We start from the raw sequence: 16246 nt of genomic DNA on the forward strand, positions 1-16246 counted from the left end.
GGGTTGTCGCTACCCCTCTCCCCCTCCGCTGCCCACACGGCATCTATTGCTGAGCGGTCTTGGGAATTGTGCGAGCAAGTGAAGCTATTATCGAAGCGTCGGGTCGGCCAGAGATGACGCGACTCCTCACAGCTGCCCTCGTCGATTTGAGAAGGGCGCCATAGACTACTTAAGCAGCAACGCCGGTATCTGCGGCAAAGTTTTGGCGACAGAGTCCCAGACAGTGAGGACCGATGAGTGCCGCGAGAGTTCAGCAACGGGTGCTGCCTGAGTCCCACGACGAGTCCTGTGATGGAGTGTGCCGCATGAGGAGTACCGCGAGAGCGCCACAATGAGTTCCGCAACAGTGCGGCGAGAGTTCTGAGCGGATTCCGAGTGAAGGGAACTGCGACATCAGGGAAGAGGGTAAGAGGCAACCCCCGCCCGCCCCTGAGAGTGGCGCAATGCGGAGTTCTACTGGATCGTGAGAGTGCGGCGATTGAGTGGTGTGAGAGTGTGTGTGTGGACAGGCGAGAGGTAAGGGGCAAATCACTTTTGAGCCTAGCTCCAGTGAGGAGTGTGAACTGCGGATCTTGACAGAAATTGAGTGACTTGAGAATATACATTTTTAAGTGCCAGTGAATTGTGATTGGACATTTTTAAGTACACTTATTTATTATTAATTTAAATATTAGTAATTAATAAAACTGTAACCCAGTTCGCCCCACATCACATAGGTTGAAACAATATAAATGTATAGTGTGTGCAGTATTTTCTCAATTATAAAGTACCACAATTGTTGAAATTATTTGCGCTTTTGATTTTCATGTTTTCATATAGAAAAAAGTTTACTTAAAATAAAAGTTTCACCCATGTTTAAAAACATGTTTATTATTTATTGGTACAAGGTAAGAGAAATAATCCTGCTGTAATTGTTTTTGTTTTTTTTTTATGTATTTTACTGTCTAACAGGTTTTGTGCACAGCTTTTACCTGTCAACCATGTGTTTATTTGACTTCTTTATCCTTGAATAAAAAGAGGTTTTTCTTTGTAAATGAAAAGTGCTTGGTGTCCTAAAATTTACAGGTGTCTCACATTGTCAGAATTACATCCAGAATTACTGTTATTAATTTAAATAATTATTACAAATTTTTGTTTCAAAATATAGGAAGTCATCAATATCAAATACTAAATAAATGGGTGAGTCTGATTCAAACAAATCCAGTGATTGTAAGATGTCATTTGGTTGTAAGATATACCCAATTTTTTTAATGAAAAATTGTGCATCTTAAAATTGAGTAAATTGGTACATATGTTGTTTGGTCAGTAATGGTGTTAATGTATGGTAATGTATGTGGTGTGACAAGGTTCGGCTGGAGAGCTCGGAGCTGGCCCATGTGGAGCACCATCTGGATGCGTGGGAGCGGGACGTTGCTAAGCTGTTCCCTCACAGGAAGGTGAAGACTACTGTAGTCGACACTAGCGGGAAGACTGTCTGTGTAACACGTTTCATCAGGCCACTGCCCCCACCAGGTGTGCAACACATCCCCAAACTGCTAGTTGCTTTTAGAGATGTGAGAGATAACATTTTTCGTTGTTTAAATATAACCTTGTGCTTTATATATATTATATATGAAGAAAGAGTTCAGAATCGTTCAGAATGCAGAGTAGGTGACTGTGATGGCAGCCTGTCTCTCTTGTTCGAATGATTGATGTTTGTTGGCAGTCATACTGGAAGGAGAGGACACCACCGCAGAGATGGCGGCACGGTTTGTGGCCATGATCCCAGTAGTTGCTGGCAGCATGCTGTTCCCGGGCCTCTTCGACATCTGGCTCACCTCTAGTGTAAGCAGTGAGGCTACGTTCAGCCAGTTCCCTCTCTCTAGGACCTTGGCCATCAACTTTATATAATGTGTAACAGCTTAGCTCTTGGTATATGCCATTCGTTGGAGTAATTTGATGATGGAACGGAAATGTGTAAACACGGTGCTGCCATCTGTAGAAGTCTCAGAAATCTCGAAAAGATGACGAACGACTCCCCATTATTCGGAGTAATGCCAGGCAAGGAGTCCACGGATAACCGAAACACAAGGCTAAAGCAATGTAAAAAAACTAGATTTTTTTATCTCGACTATCTAGACAAACATTATAACATCCGCTTCTCAAAGTAACGCCCTAACTAGTCACAGTAAAATAAAGTGCTAATAAATACAGCACTAGTGAAATAAGTTTTTTCCAGAACATAGTATTTTAATCAAAATAGGTTAATCCATTTTCCAAACAGGTAAATTGCTTGCCATTGAGGAAAGCGAAAAATATTGTTTTTTTGGATTAGTCACATATGACATATTTAATTCATTGCATTAAATATTCATTGCATTGTATTTAATGCTACACAAGTGCCATTGCCACTGTGCGCGCATGGAAACAAATTAAAAATTATTTTTGTTTTTATGGTTTTATGGCACAGTATACCAGCAAATACATAGGATAATCTACACCCAGATAATCGGGAGTCTACTGTATGTATTTATAGTCATGAAAAGAAATAATGACAACAAAAAAAATATGTTAGAATCCTGGCATTACTATTTTGACAACCGTTAGTTAACATTGAAATGTAGAGATAGCTCAGCATTCATCATATTGTAGACACACAACAAATTGTTAGCCCACATATACTTGACTCCATGAAAAAGAAAAGAAAATTTTGTGATGAATTTTTTACTGTTGGATCTTAAATGTTAAATCAGCTCAATGAGGTTAAGGTCTGTTTTTATGAAGTATTTACAGACTGATTTCAGTTTTTAAGGCAAAAGCAAATATACAAACATATATTTAGTGTTACAATATGTGTTTTAAAATGTTTCAGGTTAATATTTTAGTAATGCCACAGAAATATAACATCTAATGTGTGTACCTAAGTGTACACTCCTTTTTTTTTTCTACAAAATAATTAAATTATAACATATACTTTCAAACTTTACTTTAAAATGAGAAATTTACAACGTGTTTGAATATGTAACATTTATATAACTCAGGGAAATAACAACTCTTCTGGGTTTTTTTTATAAAGGGGGGGGGGGGAGGGGGTTAGGAGAACAAATTATGATACCTTTGAACAGCATTTCCTGTGGGATTACGTTTACTTACCGGTAGAGGAGAGACCACCCCACCTCCCTCCCTGGTTGCCCTAGCTCTTTTTGAAACTTCACTTGTATAATTTTTGATATGTAACTTCGTACCTCTCTGTACATAGCATTTGATTGAAGTGATTTCATGAATGGGATGAAAGTCAAGGAATGGAAATGTGTAACAACCAAGCTGCTGCCATTTGTGGACAAAGTTCATAAATGCAAATGGAAACTTTATTATATTAACTGTTAATGAATTTTAACTAGATGAGCCTTATTTTTAAAAAAAATATCCTGTCGAAAATCTGTCCAAAGCTGGGGTTCACTATTTTTCCAAGCCTTTTTAGTTTTGTGGGAGCTGGTTCATTATTATAGTTTAAAATTTCACTCTGCAAATCAAATAATTCAATAGTCGACATAGCAGCTCCGGGAGTGAATTCTAGCGACAGTTGCGGAAACTACGTGTGATTCGCGTCCAGAAATATAGTTGGAAATTCAATTTTTGTATATTATCACACACTGCATTAATTTTAAGAATTCTGCGTTAAAGTTTGTGTATTATAAGTGTATTTGCAACAGGAGAACACATGAATTTGCTCGTTACCAAGGTTAGATGGTACACATCTCTGTTTTTTTTTTCTGGGGCGGGGGGTAGCGGGTTCTGTACATTACTAACTGTTAGTTCATAAATTGGATAATATAGAAGTGGCCATTTTCACAGAAAACATGTTGCTTTGACCTATCACTAAAAGTTGTATGGAAAGTTTTGTAAATTGTAATTTTGAAGTGTTCTCAAACTATTTATTATTTTACAATATAATTATATGGTATTATATTTTAACAGGATACATTGAGGAAACTTTTTAATTCAAACTTCTTAATTTCATCCAATTATGCAGGAAAGTTGATAAGAAAAACTCATATTTGCGATACAAAATATTAACTGAATTATTTAATAGAGTAACTATTTTGGTAGTTACATTGTGAGTAGGGATGGGACGAATCCACATTTTGGTCGAATCAAAATCCTTGTTAGAATCCTCACTGTTTGTCATCGAATCTCGAATCCCAGTCCCACACTAAACTTCACCACATGTTATTAAAAAAATCACACATTTATTTTTAAACATTACATAGGCATATGTATTAAAAAAAATCACATGTGTATTTACAAAATTATAAAATAAGTGCATAGTGTATACACCTGATATAAAATAGAGACAAATAACCTCAAAACCACACACGTAAGTTTGCATCTGTCTAATTCTCTGTTAAATTGACCTTCCTATGTTTTCAATAAAATATGTTTGTATAACAGACACCATTTTAAAAAAGTTCCTTTTTTTCTGCAATGTTATATTATTGAAGATTGGAAATGATCGAGTAGTTATGCTAATTGACAAAATGCAGCATAGTTTATCTTATGTTTGTGCTATTATAATTTTTTTTTTTCCATAAATAAATTTTATTAACATTTTGTGGTAAGTTACCTATTAAGTAATTACTGATGAAACAAATGATTATTTAAATTGATGTGTGGTGATGTGTCAGGAAAATAGTTAAATTAAATACTCTGCCACCTGAAAGCGAAACTTTGTGGCATACTGTACCATCTGAAACGACACGAGCAAGCTAAACTCTGCTGTGTAGATGGAAGATAATGAAGCGCTGTATCGTCACAACTGGTACGAGGCGGGAGGGAGGGAGGCAGGCAGGCAGGAACGGGACTATGCCATCAAGTAACCTTGACAGTTGACAGGACTAAACACCACCACTGCCGTCACCGTTGCTAAGCTGGCGTGGAGGACTAGATGACTCACAGGTAGCTGCTGGGACGAGGAAGCGAAGGAAGTGGGCGGGGGACTGGTGACAACATGCTCTCTCTCTTTCTCTCTCTCCCTCTCCCTCTCTCCCTCTCCCTCTCCCTCTCCCTCTCCCTCTCCCTCTCTCTCTCTCTCCCTCCCTCTCCCTCTTTCCCTCTCCCTCTTTCCCTCTCTCCCCCTCCCTCTTTCCCTCTCTCTCTCTCTCTCTCTCTCTCTCTCACACATTCTGTTTTTCTCTTTTTCTCTGGAGGCGGCAAGTAGCGAAGTGGCATTTCTCCACCCGGCACTGTTAATAGCTGCTGCGCTGGCTTTCTGTAGAGGGGGAGGTCTAAAAATAAACAAGAGAGACCAATGATGTGCGAGCTAAAAGGAATGGAGAAAGAGATAGAGAGAGAAAATGAAGAGAGTGATGGAATAGTGAGCGTTGAGAAACGCACTCTCCTGCAATCTTTCCCTTTAAACGTCACCCATCACCCGGCAGTTAACGCCTCCCCGCCTCCCCGCCTCCCCCTCTCACCTTTTTTTCCCCGTGTATAGCGCGCATCCTTGATTTTTTTTTTCTTTTACTTGAGGGAAAAAAGGCAGCGCTATACACGAGTATATACAGTAAAACTCTTAAAAACCCACCTCGAATCCCACCTCGAATCCCACCTCGAATCCTACGAATCCTCGAATCCATAGGATTCTGTATATTCGACAAATCCAAGATTCGAAAATCCCATCTCTAATTGTGAGTAAAATTTTTCTTATCTAATTCATCTTAAAGACGGTTCTTAAAAGTACTATCATTCCTACCCATTTCCCAACTGGAACTTACAAAACACATGATTATGACACAGATGACTACACAAAGTTGTTTACAAATACTGTTGTCAGAACAGCAGTGGCTGAGGGATACATAGTTCATTATACTTCTTTTGAGACAAGTTCTAATACACAAACCATGATAAATTGAATATATAACTTATCCTCAATTTTATTTATAACACAGAAAAAAAAATTTTTGTGGTTATATCTGGTTATAAAAGCTTGTTCATCAATTATAATTATAAGGCATGATAGATAGTCTAAGTTTTTAAGTTTTTGTGTGTTTATGTTATGACCTTTCCTTTAACATGAGAGTGATATTTTATGCATTAAAATTTTTGTCAACCATTAAATCCAATCATAAATTTAAAATAAAATAAAAACTTTTTCATTAAATAGTGATAATCTAAGCCCATATTTACATTTTAACCCTAGTTATTCACATTTTGTTTGCAAACAGTAGACTTGCTAAATGTATTTCAATTCTGCAATATTAAACAAATTTACTGCAAATTTTGTATAGAATCCAGATAGGTACTTCTTTCAAATCTGTAATATTTAAGATAAATGCAACAAGTAAGTTGCTACTTGTTGCATGGTGGTAGATTGGTAGGAACCAGATTGTATGGTTTGACTTTTAGGACAGTTTTGTTTTTAAAACAGGAGATTTCAGTGTTATAGTTTTTACTTTTTACATTGTCTGTTCATTAAAAAAAAAAGTGTTATTCAACAAATATGAAACTATAATATATCTTGATGCTTATTTCACCAAAATAGTCTCATTTTTATTGACACTTGATTCCTTATACAGTAAAATCTTTAGTAATAAGCATGTCTCGAACAGAACTACTCAGAAAAAATAAAATTAAATTGGTACTTTTTTTTTTGTTTTGGAAACATGTGCCATCATTAATGTTGTATCTGTGGTCCCTTGATTTTCCAAAATAGGTTCTAGTTAAATAAGTGGATGCATACTGGCCGTTGTTATACTCATATTAGAATTGCTTTGAAAATTATACATCGGGGGTTTCGGACCCTAGGCACATTTAATTTCATGAAACATTGTTATTTCATTTTAATGTATTGACTTGACATTTTCTATGGGACATTTCCTACCATTTTACTTATCAGGAATAAAGATGTGCATTGCAAGGTACCTAATTAAAATCTTTAAACAAAATAAAAATATTTTGGACTTAGTTTTTACTTATTTATTTTAAGACGTGAACAACTGTCTGTAGAAAGGCTAATGTTGACAAATATATTTTAAAGAGAAGAACTCCTTCACAGACATTTTAAATGTAAGAGGACAGAATAATCAATGATTTTATAAAGTCTTGGATTTTAAGCCAAATTCATGAGTTACATCTTGACTTTTCAAAATAAAAGTAAATATAGTTCTTATCTAAGTCAGTGGACGGCACTCCAGCCGCTAGACTGCAGACGGGTTGTGAAGCAAAGAGTTCAGTCTCCACTTCCATCCTCAACCAACGCATTGAGTGGAAGTTTGAAAACGAGAAGGAGGTGAAGCCAATGTAGAGCACTGTAGTCCGATGAAGTGCTGTCGGACCCTCTGCACATACCTGTCCTGCAGCGTTCAAATACAAAACAATACTAGACCAAACGCGAGGAAGGGAGCGTTTAGAATGACAATACTTACCAAGTAATGTGAGTAGTCATGGCCTAAAAACAGAAAAGACCAAAAGTTGAATAAAATTCCTGGTGTGTGTGTGTCTGTCTGCATGTGTGTGTCTGTCTGTGCATGTGTGTCTATGTCTGTCTGTCTCTGTGTATGTGCCTCTGTGTGTGTCTGTGTCTCTCTGTGTATATCTGTGTGTCTGTGTCTCTCTGTGTGTGTCTGTCTTTATCTGTGAGTCTCTGTGTTTCTGTTTGTGTGTATCTCTGTCTGTGTGTGTACGTACATCCTTAACTAATATAAATGTGAAAGGGAGTTTGTTTGTTTGTTTGTTACGCTTTCACGTGTAAACTATTTTACCGATTTTCATGAAATTTTGTACACGTGTTCTCTAGGGTATAGTTAAGGACATAGAACATTTATTATAAAAAAAAAAAAATTTTTTTCGGAAGGGCAAAAAATTTGACATTGTTATGCATTATCGTCCGACTGAGAGTTTGAGTAATTTGAATGAAAAACAACATCTGGCGTTTCAATAAGCGAATTAAATAATTCGCCAATCTAATTCTGTGATACTGGTGGTCAATTCACTATTCCACATTTATTTTTAGTTTTCTGTTACTGCCAAGCAATACTTTAATTTTTTTTAATTTTTGAGGTTAGGTGTCTTTATTTTCTTCTGTGATGGTTGTTTGGATGTTGATGCTGAAGGTTATATTTTACTTTCAAGAGAATTATGTAATTTAGTAGAAAATGATGTGGATTTTAGTACTCAAGTTTTATCGGACTGGCAACAAAATTTGAATAGTGATAAATGGTTGTGCGTAAGAGCAATATTGGTGCCAAAAAATTATATCCTTATTAAAATTAACACTTATATTTTAAAAGACGTGCAAGGGGAAATGAAGGAGTATTTTTCAATAGATACAATCATGGATACAGAACAAAGCACTTAATATTCTGCAGAATATTTTCATTCACTTGAAGTTTCTGGTGTTCCTTCACATAAACTTCAAATGAAACTAAATGTACAAGTTATGCTTATGCAAAATCTAGATGCTTCTCGACCATGTAATGGAAGGAGGCTTTGGATCACACAGATGGGGCAGAATATACTTGGTGCCACTATTTTAACAGGTGTAGGTAAAGGTGATGTTATCATACCTCGAATTCCAATTATCCCCACTGATCTACCGTTCCAATTCAAAAGAGTTCAGTTTCCTGTCAGGCTTAGTTTTACTGTTACCATCAACAAAGCGCAAGGGCAAACAGTGCATGCTTTTCCCATAGCCAACTATATGTAGCCTGTTCACGTGTGTCCAATGCTCGAAATTTACTCATATTTGCACCAGACAGAAAAACATAACATAGTGTACAGGAGCATCCTAGAATAATACTCTGATTTAATCTCTTTTAAAGAAAAATTAATTTATTATACGTTAATACATTGAACTTTTTAAAATGTTAGTATTTAAAATTATTTATTTTTTTGTAATAGTGAAACATATTTCGATAAAGCATGTTTTCATTTTCAGTTTGTTAGGCTAAATTGTATGTTAGAATCTTTAAATACTGTTGATACCAGTCACGCAATTAAAAAAAAACAATTACCATATTATTTTATTTTATGTGCAATGATCTTTGATCCTTATTTAAGGATAACAACGCGAGCAAAGCCGCAGGTAAAAGATAGTGTGTTTGTGTGTGTTTGTGCGTGTGTGTCTATGTGTGTGTGTGTATACACACACACACACACATATATATATATATATGTGTGTGTGTGTGTGTGTGTGTGTGTGTGTATGTATGTATGTATCACTTTTTCACTACATTTTAACTTAAACTGGATAGAGAGAAAAAATAAGAAATAACTATTCCTTCTTTAACTGACTACATCCTGTATAGCAGATGGCAAACCCAAAGACAAAAGCCACCTGCGTGCTGGAACAGCACGTATTTATGTGAGCCCTGAAGGGCCCAAGACAGAGGGACTGTAGTTCCTAGTTCTTGTCACAAGCCTGGAGGATCAAGGCAAGGGTGGAGACAGAATAGTGACCAGCGGAATAATACAACAGGGCACCAAGTGGGGACTAATTTAATTTAGTACATGGAAGTAGACCACGTTAATGTACAGGATAGTGAAGAGGGGGGAAACACACTGTGTTTGTGGTGAGATATGGTATAAGGGTGGTGAAGGAAAGAAAATCCAGAGTGGTGTGGGCTTACCATCATCTGACAGAGTTGCATGGGCTAACACCTCTGTCGGCTGGGGGGGGGGGGGGGGGGGGGGGGGGGAGCTGGAGAGATGTACAAATTAAAAACTTTAAGTATTAAAATTTGATAAAAATATAAAATATTCCAGTTAGAAATGATATTTAGAAAAATGTTACTTCATTAAATTTAAAAAAAAAAAATAATGGTGCCATTAAATTAACCAAAAATGGCACAATGTAAAAATGTGCTAATAATTTCAGAGATGAAAATTAATGCTAAATTAATTATATTCAATGAATTTACCATCATTAAAGATTAAAATTAAGTTTTCTCATATAGGTGGTTGATTTCATGTTTTTAGTTACATTTCATTGCAAAATGGTGTATTAATTTGCATTTTGGTGTTACATGTTTTATTGACATTTTTTGCAATGTTATTGAGGTTTTATTGCAATTCACCATATAATTTTGTCCCTATATAGTGGTCATGACACTAGATTTAATCAATTTATACATTGTTCTAACTATCGCATTTGTATTATTTTAATGTCCATGACAGAAGAAGGCCCATGATTTCTGCTGTAATTGATGATTGTAGATGTTGATTTATTTTTTCCCCTACTGGTGCTTGTAGCAAAACAAGTAAAAAGTTTTAAATAATTATCTGTTTGAAATGGGGTTGGTGTAGCAGGTTATAATGATCCTGCAGAAAACAGTACATCTCGAATTCTGAAACTACAAATAGTTTAAAGTTCAGCCTAATCTTGGTTGCTAACCGGTTTGCAACTTAATAAAACAAAGGAAAACTGACCTAATTAATTAAATTTTTCTTTACTATTTATGCAGAAATAAACAATGACAGTGTCAATATCAGTACCAGAAGCCAATTACTTTATAATACACAACATCAATTAAAAACTATTTACAGAGAGTGTTTTAGATTTACCAAATTATTCTGCAGTGTTGGCATTTTATCAAACATTGATGCAAATGTAACTAATTTTTTTTTCCATGCCAAATGGACAAGTATAAATAAGCTAATATGCAGTATTGGCAATTTAAAGTAGAACTTTGCCCAATATAAAACAACACATGAAATTCACAAGAATGTATAGACACTAACACACAATATAGCACATAAATGTGGAACCATGTCCAAATTAAGACATTTAACACCCTCTTCATAAACACAGTCAATATTACCAAATGCACCAAAACAAAAATACAAAATTGTGAACTGCTGACTGCATAAAAAAGCTCTTATCATTTCTGTGCCATCAGCACAAACAACTCTAATTTACATACAAACGTAACTGTTTACACCCATCTCTGCAGGCCTTGATACACCTTCAGAGAGCCATGCAATGAAGCTAAGGCTAATGCGAAGCAAAATGCCAAACACCTAAGTTTACAGTAACGCTAGACACTAATGTACACATGCAGTACAAACTAAGGTGGGTAGAACAATATACAATGCTACAGATGGAACATGCTTCTATTAAGCATGCTTACGACCACGAGGTCTGGCAATTGTGCCGTTTATCATAATTTTCGGGCAAAAATTTGAATTTTAAGTTTCATTTTTCATTTCTAAAGAAGGAAACCAAAAAAAAAAGTTGCATTTTTAATTTCATTTAATTTTTATTCCATTACTGGACTCTCCGACATAATCTTGTGCAACCTAGTGCACCTGTGCTTGTTCGCATGCCCAATTAGATACTTTTGCTGACAATTGGTTATCGCAGCATCTCAGCCGCAGTTTGCATCACGTTTTCTTCCTGTAACAGTATGACTTTTCGTGCCAGTGAACGCTACCCCAAATCCACCGCTAGCATCGTTCATCTCTCAGAGGCAAGCATAGGTAAGCTGTTTGGCAGCACGTCCAGGACCATGTTACAGTCCTTGGCGACGCCTCGGGACGGTCCACACGACGCTTTTCCCAGGCGACTTAGCAAGTTTTGACCCCCCTTCCCTTATCTTCCCCCTGTGGCTTCTTGGGAACTCCTACCCGGAGCATCGACCTCCAGTGAACCCGCGCAGGGTACATGGTCTCTCCACGGACATACGCCCTTGTCCGACAGAGCCCTCAGCGAGCTCTAGCTGCGGCAAAAATCCCTAACATAGCTCTGTACGCTGGTTGCGAGTGCGCCCACTGCACTCTAGCGGACAGTTCTGTGACCCTCCAGCCAGTTTCTCCTCTTGGCCGCCAGAGCGCACTACTCATCCCTCCCATAAGAGACAGCTTGTCATAATCGACTTTGGAAGCAGTCGCGGTGCGATTGCGACCTTAGTCCGCCCACGACTCTAGTAAGCGCGCGAAGAGCGCCTTTTCCTTCTGCTTAGCCCTTCGGGCATCTTCGGGTACCTTCGGTACACCCCCGCCCCCAACCTTTTGTTCCAGGGCTGACTCTTTTCGCGCGCACCGACACTTCGGCGCGCGGGTCCTTTCTCACTGGTACTACCGTAATCGTCTATGTTTGTCTTCGCTAAGAAGAACGCAGTCACTTGTACCATGTAGTCAACAGACTACGAGGGATGAACTCCCTAATTTAGATAGAATTGTTTAGCCAGCCAGTAGAGTTTCATAGTCGAAGTGTTAGAGTAGTTTTCTTTTTCTGGTTTTATTTAAATTATATTAAATGATGGAATTCTTTGTAAAAATCGTGTCGCGTGTGTCGGGACTCCAATGCGCGACTCCACCCTGAGTGACTGCATCATCCACCCTGCATTGGTGAGTGTTTATTTTCGCTTTGCTAGATTCCCCCCACACCCTTTTCAGGCATTTTGGGCCAATGTTTTTCGGGACTGTCTGCAAACAGGTCTTATTCGCAAGAATGGATCTCTGTTGCAGACAGGGTCCACGAATCCAAGAATCCAAGAGACGGATTCCAGCCCAAGATTCAAGGACCACCGTCCACGTAATAATTTCCAAGCAACAAGTCCATAATACAGCAAAAGTTTAAAACAAAACTAGTCTTGTTTTGTTAAATGAAATTTATTATGACATTTTTATTATTGTAATTTAGTATTATACTTTGTCATATGTTTTCAAGTTCAAAATGTCAAATATAGGCAATGTTTTCAACCAGCACCATGATTTTCCGCTACCATTTCACGAGACCGTAGAGTGAAATAACTTTGATTACTTGTGTGTTTAAAATGCTGAGTTCATTTCTGCGTTTAATAGTGCCAATGGAAATTTTTACGCCATTTTTATTTGTTTCAGTTTGAAATGCATTAAGGCCAGTTTTATAAACCTCACAATTAACACAAAATTGAAAGGACACAACTTGCAACTAACGTAAGAAAATCAATGTTGTTTATAAAGCATGAAAGTTGCAAAATCCCACCAATCATGTTACTTCTTATTGCAAAACAAAAAAAAAAATTTGGAACACTTCTTTTCAAACATGGAAGGCGGAAATGAACTTTGAAATTATAAACTTTAAAAGGTTCGCCAGTGTTTGTGTTATGTTTTTGTGTCTTGCATAATTTATAAACAGGCATTCTTAAACGTGCTTATTTAACTTTCTGTTTTTTTATAAACCCGACCTAAGTGTTACATATTTGATCAGTGATCAGTGATCAATGATCACATACATGTATGTAGATTAAAGAACATAGTTTGCTTCAAATATAGTTTAATGGAATCACCTTTTACCCCATATATATTCAAACAATTAAATCAATTACTTATTATCTTTGGGACATCCAAGACACTAAGAAAAAAGTGAAAAAATTTATGTTGAATTCGGAAAAACTTGACAAAATATTAAAGTCAGTAACCTTGTTTTATTTTGTGGTACAAATACTTCTTTAATGCCCACTTGTGACAAAGCCTGGAACAGGGCTAGCAAAATAGAGCGGGATACTAGAGCTGATAGTACATTTACTGAACATTAAATGTCACACACATAGGACATTTCACATTCTGAAAATAAAAGAACTCAGAGAGGTCTGCTACCAGGGTGTTCCTCAGTAACTTGTCATAGTAATCACTGTAACACATGAACCATGGCATAAATACATACGGCAAGCAATAGAAAGAAAATAAATATTACTTAACAAGTTAAGACTTCATAGTAAAAAATGTTTTAAAAATCACTTTCAGTCAGCATATTCAGTAAAACAGTAGGCATACTAATTTTAAAAATATTATTTACAAAAAGGCTTTAAATTTTCAAAATGGCCCAAGTAAAATCTACAGGTCTCAACTCCAGCCAAAAAGCCATCAACTAGGTTCTGCATTGCCTAGGAACAACAATATTATAAACATATCTTAACGGCCGTGTTAACTGCAATGATTAAACCACATCATAATAATAACAAGAGAAAGAGAACAGGAATAAGTATGTAAGCAGTAGAACTGCATGCGACGACTGGTGCGTACAACTAAAAACAACAACTCGCCTATAAGGCTGTTCAGAGAAGTGCTCCCTGCAGAGTTCTTTCTGTCTGATGGCGGCTGACACGATGCCTCATTCTAGCCGAAGTCCAGTGTGGGCAGCGTTCACAGATAGCAGTCGTTGGGTCATCCTGAGTTCCGCCCCAGGGTAATTTTCCACGGCTCGTACAAAGCAATTAGCGCACTACAGAACACAAGTTGGAATTATATTCAGGACACCAAGATTTAGAGACCTGGACTAAAGCTGTCTGGCAATGTTTTTTAGTAGTCTCACAGAAACATCTTCACATAACACACTGATCAGACTCCACAAGACTAAGTCCTCTTACGTACACCTGACATAAGCCATTGTGAACGTCAAAGTAAACTTTGAGCTACAGTTTTTGATTTTGAGAATGTGGTTGGCACAGGTGAGAGGACTTCAAATAAGCATAGGCTAGCTCCTTACGTAAGGTAACCTCCGTATGTAACGGACGTATCTTACGTATCTTTCTTTACTGCCTTGCCGACCAACACGAGTCCCATGAATGTTACAGTATTTGTTTACCTGACTCCTTGCATACTCCAGCTTAACAAATTCGCCACTAATGCTGACAACCCAGAAAAGTAGAATACTAAGTCCTTAGAACGCTCATTGTCTATCAATCACTTTGACGAGAGATTATTTAAAAAAAAAAAGCTAAGTCCAAACAACACTTTTCTCAAGTTTGAAAATTATTCCAAGTCCCACTGCTGGGTTCACGAAATAATTCTATCCCTCCACATTAACATAGTGACGATAACATACCCAGAGTGTTCTTTGGCGGTGATCTTGGTGGCAGCACGACGACGGGCATAGTGACGATCAGGAGTGAGTGGCGGTGCGGAGGTCTGGTCGACAAGTCTCTCCGAGGGCTTCTCCTTTTGCTCTCTCTCTCTTCTCGACAGCCTGTGAGGGGCTTGTACACTCGCCCAGCTCGGACAACAATCTGCTTCCTTCTTCCAGAACAACATGGCGACAACCATTTCTGGGTCACGTGACACTGGGGACACTTTTTTTATCCAAGCAAAGTTTTTTGTTAGTATGTATGTAATTAGCAGTTTTTTTTGCTGAGGCCTTGCTGGTGGTCTACCTCTCAGGGATGACATTTAGCACAACACACGTCACAATTCATCGAGGGCACAGCAAAAGGTAAAATAAGGTTCAGGGGAGCCCAAGGGGCACAACACACCAATGAATTCATTGATCAGTACATAGGCCTGAACAAAATTAATTCAAGAAAGTTACATATTTAATTTTATTAGCAAATGATAAATTTCCGTTTAAGCTTATTATTTAATTTTTGTACAACTAACCTAAATTATGTTACATATTATCTTAAAAACTCTAGATATGTATGTTTCTGTTTTATATATAGCAAAATGAGATATTATGACAAAAGCAAATATTTTTTGACAAAATGAACCAATATACTTAAAGTAAGTCTCAAGTGATATTATAAACTATGTCCTATTTCTTTTAATCATTCTATTGATAACAGTGTAGTATCAACATATGAAGTATAGTATGACACATTACACAAAAATCCATTGTATTTTGTCTGTGTGCATTTTCATAGCTGTTGTCTAGAGTATAGCAGTACAGACAAGTGGTTTACTTTTCCTGTTGGATACACATTGACATTTCAGTGTAGTTTAATGTGCCGTTTTTATTATATTCGTAGGCACTATCTAATGCAACTTGGCTGTGAGAGAAAAGAGGCGTGAGAAAATGCACAAACAAAGGTGGGCAGCAAGGGCAGATGCAGGACCGACTTCTGGGAGGGACAACGCAAGTCTTAGTATTCCTCCCCGATGAAATGGGGGGAATGAGACATGATATCTAGACTAAGTTAGTATTGAGAGTTGTACATCCACCTGTGATAAGTATGTAATATAAAAACAGCCCTACTCCCGTTGTGGGCAGCGGAGTTGTGTGGGCTGACGGGCGGCTGTGGGGGCAGCAGGTGTTGCAGCGGAGTTGTGTGCGCTGACGGGCGGCTGTGGGGGCAGCAAGTGTTGCAGCGGAGTTGTGTGGGCTGACGGGCGGCTGTGAGGGCAGCAAGTGTTGCAGCGGAGTTGTGTGGGCTGACGGGCGGCTGTGGGGGCAGCAAGTGTTGCAGCGGAGTTGTGTGGGCTGACGGGCGGCTGTGGGGGCAGCAAGTGTTGCAGCGGAGTTGTGTGGGCTGACGGGCGGCTGTGGGGGCAGAAAGTGTTGCAGCGGAGTTGT

General features: G+C 37.8%; 1 protein-coding gene across 4 annotated transcripts in view; it reads left to right on the top strand.

Annotated features, from left to right (window-relative positions):
• LOC134531185 (coiled-coil and C2 domain-containing protein 2A) overlaps positions 1–16246 on the top strand; it is a 210444-nt gene that overhangs the window by 177666 nt on the left and 16532 nt on the right. For all 4 annotated transcript variants that reach the window (XM_063366819.1, XM_063366822.1, XM_063366821.1 and 1 more), the window contains exons 21-22: positions 1347–1512; positions 1706–1824. In XM_063366819.1, the coding sequence (XP_063222889.1) occupies positions 1347–1512; positions 1706–1824 (285 nt within the window). The remainder of the gene's footprint in view (positions 1–1346; positions 1513–1705; positions 1825–16246) is intronic.

This window comes from Bacillus rossius, chromosome 3 (assembly GCF_032445375.1).
Source record: "Bacillus rossius redtenbacheri isolate Brsri chromosome 3, Brsri_v3, whole genome shotgun sequence".
Taxonomy (NCBI): Eukaryota; Metazoa; Arthropoda; class Insecta; order Phasmatodea; family Bacillidae; genus Bacillus; species Bacillus rossius.